At 44.4% G+C, this 19,907-nt stretch overlaps 1 protein-coding gene across 2 annotated transcripts in view; it reads right to left on the reverse strand.

Annotated features, from left to right (window-relative positions):
• The window catches only part of WDR19 (WD repeat domain 19), an 81,756-nt gene that overhangs the window by 15,512 nt on the left and 46,337 nt on the right, over positions 1 to 19,907 (reverse strand). For both annotated transcript variants that reach the window (XM_083158411.1, XM_083158413.1), the window contains exons 17-26: positions 19,398 to 19,602; positions 15,324 to 15,483; positions 9,703 to 9,813; positions 7,731 to 7,840; positions 6,146 to 6,203; positions 4,357 to 4,503; positions 4,193 to 4,275; positions 2,695 to 2,778; positions 2,153 to 2,299; positions 1,530 to 1,654 (exon numbers count right to left, since the gene is read on the reverse strand). In XM_083158411.1, coding sequence (XP_083014537.1) covers positions 1,530 to 1,654; positions 2,153 to 2,299; positions 2,695 to 2,778; positions 4,193 to 4,275; positions 4,357 to 4,503; positions 6,146 to 6,203; positions 7,731 to 7,840; positions 9,703 to 9,813; positions 15,324 to 15,483; positions 19,398 to 19,602 — 1,230 coding nt within the window. The remainder of the gene's footprint in view (positions 1 to 1,529; positions 1,655 to 2,152; positions 2,300 to 2,694; positions 2,779 to 4,192; positions 4,276 to 4,356; positions 4,504 to 6,145; positions 6,204 to 7,730; positions 7,841 to 9,702; positions 9,814 to 15,323; positions 15,484 to 19,397; positions 19,603 to 19,907) is intronic.

Here is a 19,907-nt window from a genome sequence, read left to right on the forward strand (position 1 = left end):
AGTGGACGCACCTATAACATCAGCATCATATATTATCAATGTATAAAGTGGACGCACCTATAACATCAGCATTATATAGTATCAATGTATAAAGTAGACGCACCTAGAACATCAGCATAATATAGCATCAATGTATAAAGTGGACGCACCTATAACATCAGCATCATATAGTATCAAAGTATAAAGTGGACGCACCTATAACATCAGCATAATATAGTATCAATGTATAAAGTGGACGCACCTATAACATCAGCATAATATAGTATCAATGTATAAAGTGGACGCACCTAGAACATCAGCATAATATAGTATCAATGTATAAAGTGGACGCACCTATAACATCAGCATCATATAGTATCAATGTATAAAGTGGACGCACCTATAACATCAGCATAATATAGTATCAATGTATAAAGTGGCCGCACCTATAACATCAGCATAATATAATATCAATGTATAAAGTGGCCGCACCTATAACATCAGCATAATATAGTATCAATGTATAAAGTGGCCGCACCTATAACATCAGCATCATATAGTATCAATGTATAAAGTGGACGCACCTATAACATCAGCATCATATATTATCAATGAATAAAGTGGATGCACCTATAACATCAGCATCATATAGTATCAATGTATAAAGTGGTCGCACCTATAGCATCAGCATCATATAGTATCAATGTATAAAGTGGCCGCACCTATAACATCAGCATAATATAATATCAATGTATAAAGTGGACGCACCTATAACACCAGCATAATGTAGCATCAATGTATAAAGTGGACGCACCTATAACATCAGCATAATATAGCATCAATGTATAAAGTGGCCGCACCTATAACATCAGCATCATATAGTATCAATGTATAAAGTGGACGCACCTATAACATCATCATAATATAGCATCAATGTATAAAGTGGACGCACCTATAGCATCAGCATCATATAGTATCAATGTATAAAGTGGACGCACCTATAACATCAGCATCATATAGTATCAATGTATAAAGTGGACGCACCTATAACATCAGCATCATATAGTATCAATGTATAAAGTGGACGCACCTATAACATCAGCATAATATAATTTTAATGTATAAAGTGGACGCACCTAGAACATCAGCATAATATAGTATCAATGTATAAAGTGGACGCACCTATAACATCAGCATCATATAGTATCAATGTATAAAGTGGACGCACCTATAACATCAGCATCGTATAGTATCAATGTATAAAGTGGACGCACCTATAACATCAGCATCATATAGTATCAATGTATAAAGTGGACGCACCTATAACATCAGCATCGTATAGTATCAATGTATAAAGTGGACGCACCTATAACTTCAGCATAATATAGTATCAATGTATAAAGTGGACGCACCTATAACATCAGCATCGTATAGTATCAATGTATAAAGTGGACGCACCTATAACTTCAGCATAATACAGCATCAATGTATAAAGTGGACGCACCTAGAACATCAGCATAATATAGCATCAATGTATAAAGTGGACGCACCTATAACTTCAGCATAGATCTCCATCTGGTTGTGTTGCCGGGCCAGCTGGAATGCCTCATTGTTGCACTTGGACAGGACTAGGAACTGTATGGCTGAGCCATAGTCTCCGAGTCGGAGGAAGAATCTACATACAACAGGCAGTTATTACAAGACACAGCTATATTACATATGATCTATCCCCAGAATCACAATGAGTTAGACGCCCAACTCCAGTGTATGCTGTGCTGCTTATAATTCTATTAAGAGAAAATGAACATTACAGAACTATACAAGCATAGATGGGGATCTGCACATGGGCGTAAATTACAGGTGGACTCCAGGTCCCTGTAGGCGCTACAAGCCAGGCCATGCTTATAGGTCTATAGGCACCAACATTTGTAGTTCTACAAGCATACCCAACAGGGTTTGATATGACCGCTAGGGTCCTTGATGGGACCCATAGAGCCAAGATAATAATCGTCTTTCCTAGTTTTTTACCCATTTTATTAAGTACAGGACAAATACCTTTACATAGCTATGTACTAATTGTAGTTCAAACCACTCCAGAGGAAGAGCAAATAACTATCCGCTACTGAACCCACCACATGCACCAGATGCCAGGAACCGGTGACATAAGCATTACCTGGCTACCATCTTGGCGCCTTCCAGCGACTGAGTCTCTTTCACTATCCCAACCGCTTTTTCCGGATTGTTTAAGTGATCCAAATAGATGCGGATGACATTATCCCAGTCCCGGGCAGTCTCATAAGCCAAGGCGGCCTCTTTATACCTGAAGGAGGCACAGAAAAGCTCATTGTACCTGGCACCCTTTACATGTGAAAAAAATGCACCCAATCGCATGACAAGTCTCACCCAATCGCAATACAAGTCTCACCCAATCGCATGACAAGTCTCACCCAATCGCATGACAAGTCTCACCCAATCGCATGAAAAGTCTCACCCAATCACATGACAAGTTTCACCCAATCACATGACAAGTTTCACCCAATCACGTGACAAGTCTCTCCCAATAGCGATACATCCCTGGGGGGTGCTTCTTGCAGTTTATCGCTCTACCTTTCATGACTTATGTAGTATACATTAGGTATTCATATATTGTAAAATGATAATATTATACAACAAAATAAACTTCTACTTGGATAATCTATGATAAGAATAACTCACTTTCCATCAGCTTCCTTTGCTTTTGCATACTGCAGGTGGATCTTTGGAGAGGACACATTAGGCAGCAGCTCTCCCACCTTCGCCCTGACAAATAGAGGAACGGGTTATTATTTGCAGAGTGTATCAGGAAGATGTGCTCTGTGGTAAAGGTGTGGATGCTATTCTCACTAATAGTAATGCCCTGTATCACAGTTGCACCACCACCAGTAACCTCCTCCTTCCCCAAGGTACAGCCCTGGGAGCAGCTGTTTTACCATGTTTCCTCGGGTTCTGTAACACAGAGCAGAAAAATTCAATCATCTTTCAATCGCTCTGGGCCCGACACTGCGTCCCCCTGCCTCCAGCACACGTGGTGTCATAATGTCACATAAGTGGAGGCCAGGAGCAAGAAGCTGGCATCAGGTGCAACCTAAGGTCACATCCTGAGCCTCTGCAGGTGGATCTTTGGAGAGGCCACAAGCTGGAGACAGATACCACCTACTCAGCTCTACGCTCTTGGTGTGGTCCTGGCCTCAGTAGACTGTCACTTCATGAATGCTCTGGTTGGGGGGAGAGCAGGTACAGTTGTGGGGCTCTGGCTACTGTAAGAAGAAATGCAGCTAGAATGTCATAGACTATTTGTGTGTCCACGGAGTAGGGAACTATTACATAGCTGGAGCTTCTATTCCTCACATAATTCCCCACAAGCACATAGAGAACATACAAACGCAATACAAACTGGACCCACAAAGCATGTCCCCAGTGCAGTGAAGCAGCAATACTAACCGCTGTGTAACACTGCTGCCAATTTAGCGTCTTCTCCAGCATCACTTGCCTCTTTATACAAGGGTTAGCAGTGTCCCCCAGTCAGGAAGAAACAAAAACCTATATATTGCTAAGATAGGCAGCCATGGAGACCGGCACACAGCTTGCCTGCAGATAATGGTGGAGGAAAGGGGCTGTTATGTAATACAGTCTAAGGCCCTCATTCTGATTCGCAAACGTACCCGTTCCTGTGCAAGGGAAGTTCGATGTTAGAGGTCTGCGCATGTCCATAATCACTTATGCGCACGTGCAGGGCTTCAATGCGGGCACCTTGCATAGTCTCTGAGGCCTGAAACTTGCATAGTCTCCAAGGCGTGGGTATGTCCAGGAAACGCAGGAGGCGGGCACATGCAAGCAGGCTGGGCATCCCCTTGTGAACGGGGGCGGCCACCTGCCTTCCAGGGGCAGGCGGTTGACGTCAACGGATGTCAGCTGCCCGTCCTGTTCTCGGAGTAGGGTACCACAAATCTAAGTCCCCAGAGACTGACTTAGACTAGCGAGCTCATCGACCATCGAATGATTTCAGGCCTGCGAGCAAGCCTGCAAATGGATGTTTATGCAAAACCATTCACAGTGCTGCGTGGGACATTCTGCGTTTAGCGGTGGCGGGTGGCGTTACATGGCTCACAAAGCAGAGAACTACCAACCAGAATCAGGCCCTAGATCCCGCAGTTTTACAGGTTATACATCTCACCAGTTCTTGCATCGGATATAGACAGCGGCCGCTTTATCGTAGTACTGCCCCTTCTCGTACAGCTGGGCTGCCTCCGACAATTGCTGCACAGAAAGAGAGGGAAGCAATGAATGACTGTCACCGGAACAGACTCCTCATCATACCCCAGCGACGATCCGATATACCTTCATGCTTTCCAGTATTGCACCACAGTCTTTCTTCAGCAGTCTGCTGGGGTGTTTGAGCGCCTGATTCACCCCGCGCCGGATGTCGCCCATGCGGATGGACATTCGTGCTACACCGGCCAGGCACGTTTCATCATGTTCCAGATACTATTGGAATATAGCATTCAATTATACAACCATTTCTACCAGAGAAATCTCACTATGATAATGGGGGGAGATATATCAAGCAATTAAATCAGTGGAGCAGTGGACAAGTGTAGAACTAACCAATCAGCTTCAAGCTAGAAGTAACAAAAGATGGCATGTGCCACTATGTGAAAGGTTATATTACCATTACTCTGCATCAAGAAAGAATGTAGCGCTCTGTGGCATGATGATAGCATAGAATATATTCTGATGTCATTATATAGATGGGGCAGCAAGTGATAACTCATTAGGGCAGGAAATGTAATGCTGATTGGCAGAACAGCCATCAGGGTGGGGTCTGAGTGGTCTCCTGGGCAAGACAGAAAGGGGGCCCAGGACTGGTATCATTTGTCATAAACAAAGTTTATGACATTTCCCTTGAAGCAATGTAGCGGTTGAGTAGTGCAGTCTTATCAGGCATGCCAGGGGATCAAGATTGGGAAAGGGGGCCCTGCCTATTTTGTCAGTCCCATTGATTGGTCAGAGGCTAAGGCTGCGTTCACAGCAATTGCAAATCAATGGCACAGAGACAAATGAACATAGAATTATGGGATGCAGCGATACTACACCTGGTTCTGTATAGGTCAGACATATTCCTAATAAATCTTAATATCACTAAATAAAATAATGAGCATTCCAGAAGTTGGGATCACTGCTTAATACGCAAGCCTCACATTGCTTCGGCAGACATTAAATATTGCTTCTGCTGGAAAAAGGAGAGTTTGAGCCTGTAAGAGCAGGGATCATTCTGTAAAAACCAGAACGTGTGGACTCTGTGATGTCGGACAAGACCAGCTTCCTGCAGTGACCTCAGCTACTGTGGAGCTCTTTGTGCACGTCTCCATGCAACATTTGCTGTGTGTAAGCTATCACACACACACACTGGTATATTGGGTATTGAAATAAGTGGTAAGGCCCCTCACTTGTGATGTAGTATACATATATTGCAGATACTACCAAGAGGGTGTGCCGCCACTGGACATTGGGTATGAACCCAATGTCCAGTGGCGGCACACCCTCTTGGTAGTATCTGCAATATATGTATACTACATCACAAGTGAGGGGCCTTACCACTTATTTCAAAAATTCTCTCCAGTGCGATTGGTCCTTGTTTTCTTTTTGCACACACTGGTATAGGCAAAGAGCTCTACAGTGGCAAAAGTCGCTATAGGTAGCTGGTACGGACCAATATCCAGAGTCCAGACCCTTTCAGTGGTGCTGCTGCTCCCCTCTCTCTGCCCGAGTGCAACAGCTAAGAATCAGGGTGGGGCTGTACATCTGCCTTCACCATTTGCTGAGTGTCATACACTAGGACCACGCACATAAAGCTCAACAGCGGCACATGTAGCTACTGGGAGCCAGTCCGATACCCCCATAGTGTGCGGATACCACTCTGACCCCAACATTTATTCCCATGTCCCCATAATATAACCACGTAATTCTTTAATTAAAAATAGTATATCTCTTTCATATTTTCTAAAAACAATTTTTAATGGATGGCCTTGCTTATTTTTCTACAAAGTGAATTGCGCTAATGCATTCTATCATTTGGACACATATAAAATACCAGTACACTGTGAATACCATAAAATACAATACTTACCATGTTGTCCCCAGTCATTCCTTTCTCATAATGAGCAAGCGCATTAACATAGTCACCACTGCAGGAGAGAATCATCACAATGTAACAATGTAATCACAGTAATAAAGAGATAAGCTAATGAGTATACACAACTTGTGACTAATGTAGTATGGAGTGATGAAATGTACTGTCTTGGTCTTATCAGCAACATAACTGTATGTGTCTTTCTACAGCTACAGATGGGTGCCGGATAGGGTCCCGACAGTCGGAATCCCGAAAGGCATTCACCCGACGTCGGGATCCCGACTGTCAAAAAACACCGACAGCTGGGTTCCCGACGGCCACCTGCTATTTTCCCTCAAGGGGGTCCACGACCCCTATAGAGGGAGAATAGAACAGGTGGCTCGCGTAGGGGCTTGGTTGCGCTCACCATGCTGTTTGAGTCCGGCCAGTCAGGATAATGACTGTTAGGATCCCGACTGTCGGACCCCTATACCACACCCCTACAGATAATGTAAAGTGTCACTACTGTAAATAGAGTATATAGCTTTCTGGGGAGTGTATCTGGCAATAACATCAATAGCGGTTTTGAAGTTTATCTAAATGAAAGTTGCTGTCATTTTATCAGATTGATGTTATTAAAAAAGATATGATTAGATGGACTTGAAATATAAAGTTAAATCTGGTCCATTGAGTGGGCGTATTATAGGAGTGTCATGGGCATGAACATGCGATTGGCTGCATTCTCAGAGGCAGGCCTAGGAGGCCCAAGTCAGGAGTCAATAGTGTGGCTGATGATCACATATAAGGCTGCACAGATTGGTATTACTGTATGCCTGGGGTGTCCCATGCCTTGTACATATTGCCACTCGGATGTATGCAAAGGAAGGAGTTTGCAGGCCATTGGCATAAACACCCGGATATTGGATCGCCCAACAGAGGCTTCTCACTGCCCAATTTGCTACCCACCATTTATAATCACCAGCAAGGGAACGTTTACAACCTCTTGAAAGTTTAAGAATAGACATCATTAACTGAAATATGATATATGATAAAGGGGGTTATTCAGACCTGATCAGGGGCTGCTAATTTGCAGAGCCCTGAGATCAGGTGATCGCCGCCCAGCCAGCATTAAATTCCGTCCTGTGCAAGTCTGCGAATTGCTTAGCAGGGCGTGTGGAAATTAGCTGGATCGGCGAATAGCTGCAAATCCATTCGCAAACCGCTCACCATCATATGATTTTTCCACTGTGTGAAGCACAGGACTTACTCGGTGGCAGTGATAGAGGCGGTAAGATCGGGGCCGGAGCGGACATCACACGAGATTACCGTCAAATGCCTGCATTTTCCCTGACACTTCCGGAAAACAGCCAGTCACCACCCCCCCCAAACACCAGCCTCCTGTCAATCACCTTGCGTACGGTCAGCAATAAAAAATGAACGGCTCGTTTGCATGCACAGTCTACCGATAATTGCCTGGCCTGCAAATTACCAGCCGTGCGATCAGGTGTGAATAACCCCTGGAGTTACATCCCATGCACACAAAAGCTTAGATAAGATACAATATATATAGCAGCAATCACGGAAAGAGGATGGCAGGACTCACGTGAACTCCAGCTGGATGGCATATTCCTTGGATATAAATGGTATCTGGTTGGGAGCCAGGCGTTTCGCCAGCTGTAGGGCGCTGTCCCAATGCTGCAAGTCTCGTCTGACCTAATTTCAGTACAACAGAATTATTACCTTAAATTTTACATGCTGGATATTAATCGTCGGGCGATAACAACGTGTGGGGCTGCACATCACAAATCATAATTATCACAATTTCTCACCTATAGAACAACACTTTATTAATATCATCACTACATTAGAGATATACACAAGGCATTCGCATCACCTGTAGAGTTGTCAACTATGGAGTAGGCAAAAGAGGACTTCCCTAGGGCCCTTAACAAATCTTGATAACTTACTCATATTAACTGGAGAACTATGTATGAGTCAAATCAATTATGGAATCCCATGAAAGCACATTATAATAATAATAATAATAATAATAAAAAACTGTTGTGTAATATACGGCATGGTAATATCTTCTCACCCAGCGAGACACTATTACCGCTGATAAGGGAATGAACTGAACCTCTAACGAACTACACTGACAAATTATATAATTCTAACTGATGTGAGATAAAGGATCAATAATATATGGTTGCTCACTTATTTGTGTGAACTATAATATATTAGAATTCCAGTCCATATGTTAAACCTGGTATGAATGGTGACTTAATCTGCCGCTGACAAGGAAGTGAGTAGCAGTTCTCTCATACTGCACCAGTCACCCCACAGAAAGGCAGATTCACGAATATACTGCGCCAACTATCCTACCTATTCTGCCGCTGACGGCAGTGAGTAGCAGTTCTCACATACTGCACCAGTTACCCCACTGACAGGCAGATACATTAATATACTACGCCAGGTAGCCTATTGATCCCCCGGCAATACATTCGTGCTGCTGAGAAGGGATTGGGCTGCGGTCTCCCGAACTGTAACTAGCCGTTCGAGACCAGCAATCAATAATACATTAGGACTGTAACTAACCACATTGAGATTTGATGTGAAGCACTCATACATTTAAATACATATAAAAATCACACAAGGTTTCAATTGATACTTTATTACTGAACCAAGACGATTTGTCACAAAATATTATAAATAACATAATTTTTAACCTTGAAATCAACAAGCCGAGCAATTCTTTATAAGGAGAAAACCAATGACACACGGAATCCCCACATGTGCTTTTTAAACACGCACTTCATTCACTTGTCTGTTTTATGTTATGTGTTGTATATTTCGCAGTTTTAATTCTAAATATTAGTAAAAGTTAAATTTTATTGGTGTCCAATTTCTTCAGGTGCACCACACCTAGACAAACTTTTTTCTTCTTTTTGTAGGGCTGCACATCACTATGGCCCCTACACTCGGAGCGATGTAGGGCCATTTTCTGAGCGATGTAGTTATATTAAGTAACATTGCTCACTAAACGGTCTGCTATCACTATGTATGTAGGCCTCATTACTGTAGCTGCTCCCCTATATAACCCCTCTCGGTTATAACTTTGTAATTGTTTTTTAATAAGGGCCTCAAGATCAGACTAACATAAAGAACTGGACAGTGACACTTATGGTGACCACGGCCATGAAGGGCATGACCAGAGTGTCCTCCAAATGAACTTTGAGAAAAGGTCTGAACAGTACATACATATTACCAATTCAGAAAAACAGTAGAATCACACATACACCCAATTCATTATCAGGCCCATGTGTCAGTGCTAAGGTATGTTGGGCAGGGACAGTCTCAGATTTCAGGGGAATCTCCCAGACAAACAAAAGACTGGCATGCGGGAAGTAGGCAGCCCGGAGCTTTGATGATGTGCTTTGTATTAAATGATGTTGTGGTCCTCTATAAATTGAGGAAAATCATGGCTTTAGACTGCGTGGAAGGAAGGGTGGCTGGAAACATGATGACAGGGTCATGAGAGTCTGTTGGTTTCCTAAAGTCAGAAAGTATGCGCTTACCTCCAGTGCACAAATAGGGCTGCTGGATGCCAGGTAGAGATCCTGAGCTAAGTTGAAGTCATTGGTGAACATGGCAAGATGGCCTGCGAGCAGGTTGTGATCTTCTATTCCCTGCAGGAAAATACACGCATACAATCAAGCAACATTCCAAATGTGTTAGTAAGGAATAAACAGCTACATACAGTAAATACATGAAAGGAGAACAGCTTAATGGAATCTGACCTTAATCTATGTCATAGTTAGAAGCTATTTCTCACTTTCACATAGGTCCTAAATGTTAACAGAAGAGACTCCAAAGAAACACAGAGCTGCTTATAAGGAGGATTACAGACCAATGTTATGAACAAACAGGGGCGCAGATAACACGTAAGCAATATTTGGGGGACATAATTCCTGTTTATTGGCTTCATTTATACCTTTTTTAGAATGGATGTCATAATGTAACTCTGGAACCTGAATATACAGAAGGCTCAGCTACACCCTGCGTGACCGAATAATCCAGCCATGTTTTTCTTATTTTTTTAACCTACTTCATAGTAATAATTTTTTTTTTTTTTTTTTTTTTACATATAATTTTTATTCATATCAAAAAGCACAAAAACAAACAATACATTAGCACAGGCTCAAAGATAGAGGCAAGCCGTATCAATAAACACAGATAGTATTCAATGATGTCAATTCATTACACAGTTGTATTGCAATCTAGTTAGATGGGCAGAGTGCCCAACTGAATCTTTATCTAGAGTCTGAGATAAATAAGTGGGATAAAGAAAATAAAAACAAAAACCAAGCCAAATACCCCCCCCCCCCCTCCCCCCAAGGTAACCCTTCCGCAGGGAGTGGCTGTATAAGCAGCGGCTAAATAAGTCATAACGGTCTGGACCTCTTTTAGACCTATGTCGGTTTTATATCAGGAGCAGACCACCGTAGATAACCTGCAGTTCATTTGCCAAGCCGTTGGGACATTTTAGGTGTTGATAGAGTGACAGTTTACTGTGAGGAGTGATTATCACAAGAGGTGAACAGGTTATGGTTTCAAGGTCCAGTAGTATATTGTGATGTGTCAGATGTGCGTTACCAACAATATGAAGTGAGTCGTGTAAAGGAAGTCAGTGAGAATAAAACGGATAGACAGACAGGTGTCGGTGGACCAGTCTATAGGTGCATGCTGGATAATATTATCCAACATTAAGGTATAGTATAAACAATAATCAGAGCATAATGGATATCTTGGTAAGTGTGCATTAAGTGGGGTGTGTATATCGCACCAAGTGAATTATTCCAATCAATCTAATACATAAAATGTGATTATTAATATAAATAATATAAGTAATATATATAATAGGGTATCAACACATTTGACTTAAGCAGTTTATCTAGGATTAGTCCGCGTTCTGTGTTTCCGCACTGGGAAAGAGCCTGACCCAGCGATGCCAGACTCTATGGTACTTATGCAGGGCATTCCTGTTCAAATGGAGATGCCTCTCATGCCTAAGTGTGAAGTTCACTAAAGATTTCCAGCAGGCTGGGTTCGGGCCATTCTTGGCCATCCAACCTCTGGCGATAATGACTTTAGCCAGTGAGCATGTATTATTAACATATAACCGGTCGCCAGGTCCTAATTGTCGATCGTCGAGAATATTTAGAAGGCAGCCTTTTGCGGTTAGGGCTGCACGGGGAATCCCAGAGTCTGCCAGGGTCTGAATCACCTCCTCCCAGAACCGAAGCACCAATTGACACTGCCAAACTAAATGGAAGAATGTCCCAGGATAGGCATTACACTTGGGGCAGAGCACTGAGGCACGACCATTAAATTTGACTAGTCGAGTTGTTGATAGATATACTCTGTGCAAAATAAATAGTTGCACCTGCTGTACCCTAATAGCATTAGTGGCCTGTACAATGTGGAGGACTGCGTCCCGCCATTCCCCCTCATCTAACGGTCCAAGATCTTGGACCCACTTAGTCCTCAGTGCTTCCATAAAGTCTTTACCCCTGTCTGCATTAAGGCGCTTATATATCTTACTAACTAATTTGCATTTGCCTCCAGCTCTAATGATGGTTTTAACGGGGGACTCTCGCAGGTCTGGGCAAGCCCCGAGGAATTGTGCGTACAATGCTGTCTTCAGCTGCAGATAACGGTATAGGTAGGTTTTGGGAAGATTAAATTCAACACTTAGTTCAGCAAACGTTTTAATTCGGCCCGAGACATAAATTTGGCCAAGGGTAGTGATTGAATACCGATGCCAGACTTCTTTGATTTGAAGTGAGGCCAGTTCCTTAAGGGTGACCTGGTCCTCTAGTGGATGCTGGGGATCAAGGCCCTGCATATGTAGGACTTTAACAGCCTCCTGCCAGATTTTGATGGCCTGCCTTACCATTGGTGGATCGGAGGGATATATCCTCGGCTGTAAAATTCTATTAGAAGGGCAGGACACAGGTGTAGATAGGGAGGTTATTGCTTTGGCCAGATCGGTATCTTCTCCGTCTATCATCCAAGAGCGCAGCTGTGACAACTGCGCAGATAGATAGTAAAGGCGGAAATCAGGAAGCCCCATACCCCCAGCCCTCCTATCCAGCATAAGTTTACTTAGCTGTATCTTGGGACGCGTATTATGCCAAATAAATGATGATAACTTACTATTTAGTTTCCTAAATAAGGTTTTGGGCAGGAAAACTGGAGAGTGTTGAAAAAAGTAAAGCAACTGTGGGAGCACAATCATTTTAATTAAGTTGATTCTACCAGAAACCGTCAGAGGCAATTTGCTCCAGGACTTAAATTTCATATCTAGTCTATTCAGGATTAAAGCTGGAGAGTATACCGAAATCGGTAAGGAGTTCAAAGACTATAGACCAAAGACTATAGGTAATTAGACCCGATAGTCAAAGAGATATATTAGAACGTCGTCCGCATATAGGGACACAGCGTCCTGTCCCTGGCCCATTTTTAATCCTCTAATACCTGGATGCGTCCTCAGGGTGCAGGCAAGCGGCTCGATAGCAAGTGCAAAAAGCAGGGGGGAGAGTGGACACCCCTGCCTTGTGCCCCTGGAAAGCCTGAAGGCAGCCGAGGTCCACCCATTCAGGGATACCCTAGCCGTGGGGCATTTATATAGGAGCTGGATCCATTTAATAAAATTAATTCCAAACCCGAATGCTTTAAGCGTGGCCAGCAGATAAGGCCATTCCACAACATCGAATGCCTTAGTGGCATCAAGGGATAGTACCGCCGGGAAGCTCTCAGGGTCAATGGGTAGCTGCAAATGTGTGTGAAGCCTACGTAAATTAGCGGAGGTAGATTTACCTGGCATAAAACCATTTTGGTTAGGGCTCACAATTTTCAGTATGCATTTTGCCAGCCTGTTTGCCAGTATCTTAGCTAAGATTTTGGCCTCATTAGATATTAGAGATATAGGGCGGTATGATTCGATGTTGCAGGCCTCCTTCCCTTGTTTCAGTATCAATACAATCTTAGCTTCCGCCATTGACCCGGGGAGTTCTCCCTGGTTGAAGCAATGCTTCAAGGTGGTGTGCAATAGAGGAGCTAGCGAATCTATGTGCTTCTTAAAGACTTCTATGGGTATCCCGTCCAGGCCGGGGGCTTTACCGGCAGGAAGTTCTTTTATTGCCTGGCAGATCTCACTAACTTCAATAGGTTGCTCTAGTGCTTGGCAATCGAGTTGAGAAAGTATGGGGAGATCAATCTTTTCCATAGCGGATTCCAAATGGTCTAAGGTAATATTGAATTTAGAAGTATAGAGATCTTTAAAGTACTCCAAAAACATATCCCCCATCTGTACGGTGTCAGATATCATGTATCCCTGGGCATCTTTTATGGGGCCTATACAAGAAGAGGGGGCTTCAGCTTTTGTCAGGTAGGCCAGGTATCGCCCAGGTCTGTCAGATGTTTGATAGGCCGTTAAGGAGCGGTGTAGCAACAGTTTGGCATTGTCTTCCTGAATTGCAGCCAACCAGGTCTGACGAGCAGCTTGCCATTTCTGCAAAGACTGCTCAGATTTATTAGCCAGATATTCAGATTCTAAGCCTAGGCAGTTATCCTCCAGGACCTGTATCCGGTTTTTATTAGCTTTGTTAATTTCCTTAATACGCTTCTTAAATACCCCTCTCATATATGCCACAAAGGCGTCCCACTCGACCGCGGCATTTGCCGACTTCATAGTAATAATTTAATTAACATCCACGTAGTAATCTGCCTTCATGGGCTGGGCTGATTGGCACTGTATTTACCCTAAAACTGAAAAGGTCCCAATTTTTTATTATAGTATTAATGTACTTTACAAAAATGTGTCTGGATGCAAAGAAACAAATAATCCAGTTAATAAGGGGCTAAAAACCTGGGGGAGTTTATATCAGCCAGAGAAACCTGATCAGGAAACCATCCTGTGGCTATTGAGCGTTATATAGAGGGAGAGGGCCACCACCGGGATCAGGAAACTGTCCTGTGGTTATTGAGTGTTATATAGAGGTACAGGGCCACCACTGGGATCATGAAACCATCCTGTGGCTATTGAGCGTTATATAGAGGGAGAGGACCACCACCGGGATCAGGAAACTGTCCTGTGGTTTTTGAGCGTTATATAGAGGGAGAGGGCCACCACCGGGATTAGGAAACTGTCCTGTGGTTATTGAGTGTTATATATAGAGAGAGGGCCACCACCAGGATCATGAAACAGTCCTGTGGTTATTGAGTGTTATATAGAGGTACAGGGCCACCGCCGGGATCATGAAACCACCCTGTGGTTATTGAGTGTTATATAGAGGTACAGGGCCACCACCGGGATCATGAAACCACCCTGTGGTTATTGAGTGTTATATAGAGGGCCACTACTGGGATCAGGAAACCGTCCTGTGGATATTGAGCATTATATAGAGGGACAGGGCCACCACCAAGATCAGGTAACTGTCCTGTGGTTGAGCGTTATATAAAGGGACAGGGCCACCACCAGGATCAGGAAACCGTCCTTTGGTTATTGAGCGTTATATAGAGGGACAGGGCCACCACCAGGATCAGGAAACCATCCTTTGGTTATTGAGCGTTATATAGAGGGAGAGGGCCACCACCAGGATCAGGAAACCATCCTTTGGTTATTGAGCGTTATATAGAGGGACAGGGCCACCACCAAGATCAGGTAACTGTCCTGTGGTTGAGTGTTATATAGAGGGACAGGGCCACCACCAGGATCAGGAAACCGTCCTTTGGTTATTGAGCGTTATATAGAGGGACAGGGCCACCACCAGGATCAGGAAACCATCCTTTGGTTATTGAGCGTTATATAGAGGGACAGGGCCACCACCAAGATCAGGTAACTGTTCTGTGGTTGAGTGTTATATAGAGGGACAGGGCCACTACTGGGATCAGGAAACCGTCCTTAGGTTATCGAGTGTTATATAAGGAGTCATTCCTTATAAAGTGCTGGATGTTCCATCCTGTTTTGGCAAAATCTGTTTAGACATTTGGCTGGTGTAAACCTGGACCCTGAAACCCCTTGGATTGAAAGGAGTACAAAGAAACAAGGTTTTCCTTTTCTGCAGAGAGCCATGCATGCGAAGATGCCATACAAATGCAATATAATTATGGGTGTACTTTATGCATTGTATACCTTTATTTGTTCAAGAGACATCACCATGCCGACGTTTCCAATGTTCCGGTAAACACGCACTGCAAAGTCCACCTCCATGTGGTGCAGGCAGGCCCGGGCTAGCTCATTCCAGCTCTCCTGTGTGCTCAGTAGGCTGCAGATGTCCCAGGCATCGGAGAACCTAGGCAACAAGGAGCCAATCACAGCAGAGTTATCAGTTAATGTGTTAGAGAAACACATGGCTTCCCTGGTACACTACTGATGGGGAAAAGAGCAGTGCTGTTGCTGGACGTTACTCCTGTCTGGGAAGAGTTATTGGACGTGATTCGGAGGCAAGATGAAAAGCGGATACTTATCGCAATTATCAGCAGACTATAAACAGCAAATGCGGTCATCCGATGCATTGTACAAAGCGCCCACAAATCTCATTCAGACATAGCAATCTGGGAAATGTGCATTTCTGAGAGGAAACGGAGATGATCGTAGACGTGCTGAGCCCGTGTCTTATCGGAGTATCACCGACCATGATTTTTTGCCTGCCAACAGACATGGGACGTCTGCATCAGACAGATCTTTTGTCCTCAGCATGGAGTGGGAGCAGGCACTTATAATGACAGCTTTACCCAGGGATGTATGGAGCTGTGTTTCTGCCAGGGCATAGCCACTGCCACACTTTGGGGGTGTCATGAGTCCCATGCTCCATTGTTCTCTACATCAGTGGTTCCCAAATCCGGTCCTCAAGTTCTCCCAGCAGTTCACATTTTTCAGGTCAACTGTGGATTTTTAAATTGTGACAGCTGGTGATACACAGTGGGTGACTCTTAAGGTGCCCACACACGGCACATTTTGTACTAGATCGTATTGCATCTAGTTCGAATCTCATGCGATATGCTATAACAGCGTGCGATTTGAACTAGATGTCATGCAATCTAGTACAAAAAGAATTGGCTGCACATATTTTTTTGGCTTGCGATATGAACTAAGTAGGAGTTCGCATCGCAAGCCAAAATAAAAACAGTGCGTTGTTTACTACACGTGATGCATCCTGAACTGAAAAGGTCAAATACGCATCAGAGAACTGCACCGCGTGTAGGCATCATTAGAACACCTGACCTCTTAGGGATACTTGAGGACAGAGGTTGGGAACCCCTGCTCTACATGATGACCAAGCAGAGCGACAGGAAGAGCTGATTGGCCAGACTTTCAGGCTGGATCGGTCTATCAGTCCATTGGCCCCTCTGGCATTAGCCCAAAGTGCCAAACTGCCAGTCTACTGCTGGCTGCGGCCAGAAAAAGAGTGGGATCAAATCCATGAAGCTTTGCATCTGATTCGAAATCAGGCCTTTTGTGTTTTACAGAGTCATATCAACTTGATAAAACTAAACAGCCTAGGTTACGTATACAACTGAGCACACCATATCGCTCTCCCTGTGAACAAGGCTGCTACTTGGATGTATTTCAACCTCGTTATCTATAGTGGAGATTATGAATGTGCTAAGCAGCCAATCAGTGTGAGAAATCGCCAGACCCAACAGATGAGTTTACAGTGCCGGTAGACTATGCCGCCTCTCACATAGATTACCGGCACATTTCTTGTTGATTTAATGATATGCGTGCGGCAGCTCATCTATATCTGTGATTATGAGCCCCGCTATTTGTCCTTTCCTGTGCTAACATTACCAATGGCTCCTAATCACGGGCGTGTATTTTTGGATTGTTTGTCAAATAATAAATACCATGAAAATAATCAGTAAAGTACTAAATCAATATCAGGGGAACAGTCATCTACGTAATAGCCAGTAGGAGGGCAGAGACGCTGCGCTACATAACATTTTAAATAGAATAAAATATAGTTTGAATGATTTATTCTTTAATGTATAAAAAAAAAAAAAAAAATCGGTACTTGTGTATTATAACGGCGCCCCCACTACGGCATTTGCGTAGTGGGCTATTCAGGGTAGTGAAATCGCATGTCATTATTGCATGGCATGCGATGCGATCAGATATCGGTTCCGACTGGACATATAATAATGGCATTTAATGTGCTATACAATTAAATAACATATAATGTCATTTATTTTGCCCCCCCCCTCCACGTCATCCCGAAGCGTGGCTAGCGCAGCGAGCCCTTTGAGGGGCGGTGGACCGCATCCGTCCATCCTTTTCATACCCCCACTATCCACGTCGGCGTGGAGTTGATATTATATAGTGTGGCAAGCGCAGCGAGCCCGAAGCGTGGCGAGTGCAGCGAGCCCCGCGAGGGGACGCGTAATACATGTAACATAATACACGTCCGCTCGCCACGCTTTGGGCTCGGTGGCTCACTACGCTCGCCACACTATATAAAATCAACTCCAAGCCAACATAGTGGGGGTATGAAAAGGTCGGGCGGACGCATTCCGCTGCACTCGCCACGCTTCGGGATTACGTGGATACTGGGGGGGGGTGCGTAAATAAATTACATTATATGTCATTTAATGGTATATGCCATTATAGCAGGTAAAATCGCATCTTATTACATCGCATCGCATGCCATACAATAATGCCATGCCATGCGATTTCACTACGTTTGCATGCGTAGTAAAATCGGGCGCCGTGATAATACACAAGTACCAAAAAAATCGAACGTTTCTAACATCCCAGGTGAATACAAACCATTAGGGTCAAGCCTAGTATAAAATAAATGAAATAAAAATACCTTTAAATAATATAAAATTTTAACCATAAAATAGCTGGAAATATTCAATATTAATAATAATAAAATATGAATATTGCGGTTAGTAATGTGTCTATTACAGCAGCATAAGGTCATTTATATACAGTACTAGTTAAAAGTCCGTTAAAATGATGGCTAATGGCCCCCATACATTAGTCTGACTTGTCCTAAGGACAAGTCAGACCCAATTTCCCCGACATGTGCCAAGTTTGCATATGATAAATCTGTGAACTGTGTTTTTCTGTCTAATTATTTTTTTCATGGGACCACCAGAGCTCAGCAACATCCAGCAAGACCATGGGATGGACAGAGCTCAGCAACATCCAGCCCGACCATAGGACCACCAGAGCTCAGCAACATCCAGCCAGACCATGGGACCGCCAGAGCTCAGCAACATCCAGCCAGACCATGGGACCGCCAGAGCTCAGCAACATCCAGCCAGACCATAGGACTGCCAGAGCTCAGCAACATCCAGCCAGACCATGGGACGGACAGAGCTCAGCAACATCCAGCCAGACCATGGGATGGACAGAGCTCAGCAACATCCTGCCAGACCATGGGACCTCCAGAGCTCAGCAACATCCAGCCAGACCATGGGACCGCCAGAGCTCAGCAACATCCAGCCAGACCATGGGACCACCAGAGCTCAGCAACATCCAGCCAGACCATGGAACCGCCGGAGCTCAGCAACATCCAGCCAGACCATGGGACCGCCAGAGCTCAGCAACATCCAGCCAGACCATGGGACCGCCAGAGCTCAGCAACATCCAGCCAGACCATGGGACCTCCAGAGCTCAGCAACATCCAGCCAGACCATGGGACCGCCAGAGCTCAGCAACATCCAGCCAGACCATGGGGCCGCCGGAGCTCAGCAACATCCAGCCAGACCATGGGACCGCCAGAGCTCAGCAACATCCAGCCAGACCATGGAACCGCCAGAGCTCAGCAACATCCAGCCAGACCATGGGACCGCCAGAGCTCAGCAACATCCAGCCAGACCATGGGACCGCCAGAGCTCAGCAACATCCAGCCAGATCAAAAGGCCACCAAAGCTCAACAACATCCAGCCAGATCAGGGGTCTTTCGGTACTCAGCAACATCCAGCCAGACCAGGGGGCTACCTGAGCTCACCAAAATACAGCCAGATCAGGGGGCTACCTGAGCTCACCAAAATATAACCAGATCAGGGGGCTCGATGTTCCAGATCATTGGATGCCCCATCATTGCCCAAAGCATTTGCAGCTGCAATGTCTCAACTTGCGTGTGTTGTGGTGATTTGGTGAAGGTTCATTTTAATGGCCTCCTAACAACAAAGAACACTCCTGCCATCATTTTATCAGGCACCTGCCATAACCATGGCTGGGGAATTGCCGACCTACCTCCGCAGCATGAGAGCCTGTGTTAGCATTTTCATCAGCTCTTTAGAATCTGCATCTTTCATGTTGCCGAGGAAGTTATGTGTGCCTAAATTGATGCTGTTCAACATCCCACTCTGAGTCTGGCAGGTCAGTTCCCCATTGTGTAGGAGAATTGGCTTGTGGCCATAAGGCAGCTTGGTACCACCTGCTAAAATTACTTTGGAGCCTGCAAAAAAAATAAAAAAGACACAATAAAGCACATTAGGTTTCTGCATGGAAACGTTAGCAGACTTGCTGGAAGTGGCAGTAACTGTCTGTGGCACAATCATTAGCATCTCCTAAGCCCCAGCATCAGTGGCAATAGCATGTATGTAGCAACTCCGCTCTGTATGCAGTGTAAGCAGGCAAGCTAATGGGGGCAACGGGCAGTTGGCTGCACTATGAAGCAACAGGCACTTGTCTAATGTATATATCTACATTACTGTATATCCTGATGAAAAGACCTGATTTTAACCACTTCAGTGGTATGCA

The sequence above is a fragment of the Crinia signifera genome, chromosome 1, assembly GCF_055691185.1.
Source record: "Crinia signifera chromosome 1, ASM5569118v1, whole genome shotgun sequence".
Lineage (NCBI taxonomy): Eukaryota > Metazoa > Chordata > Amphibia > Anura > Myobatrachidae > Crinia > Crinia signifera.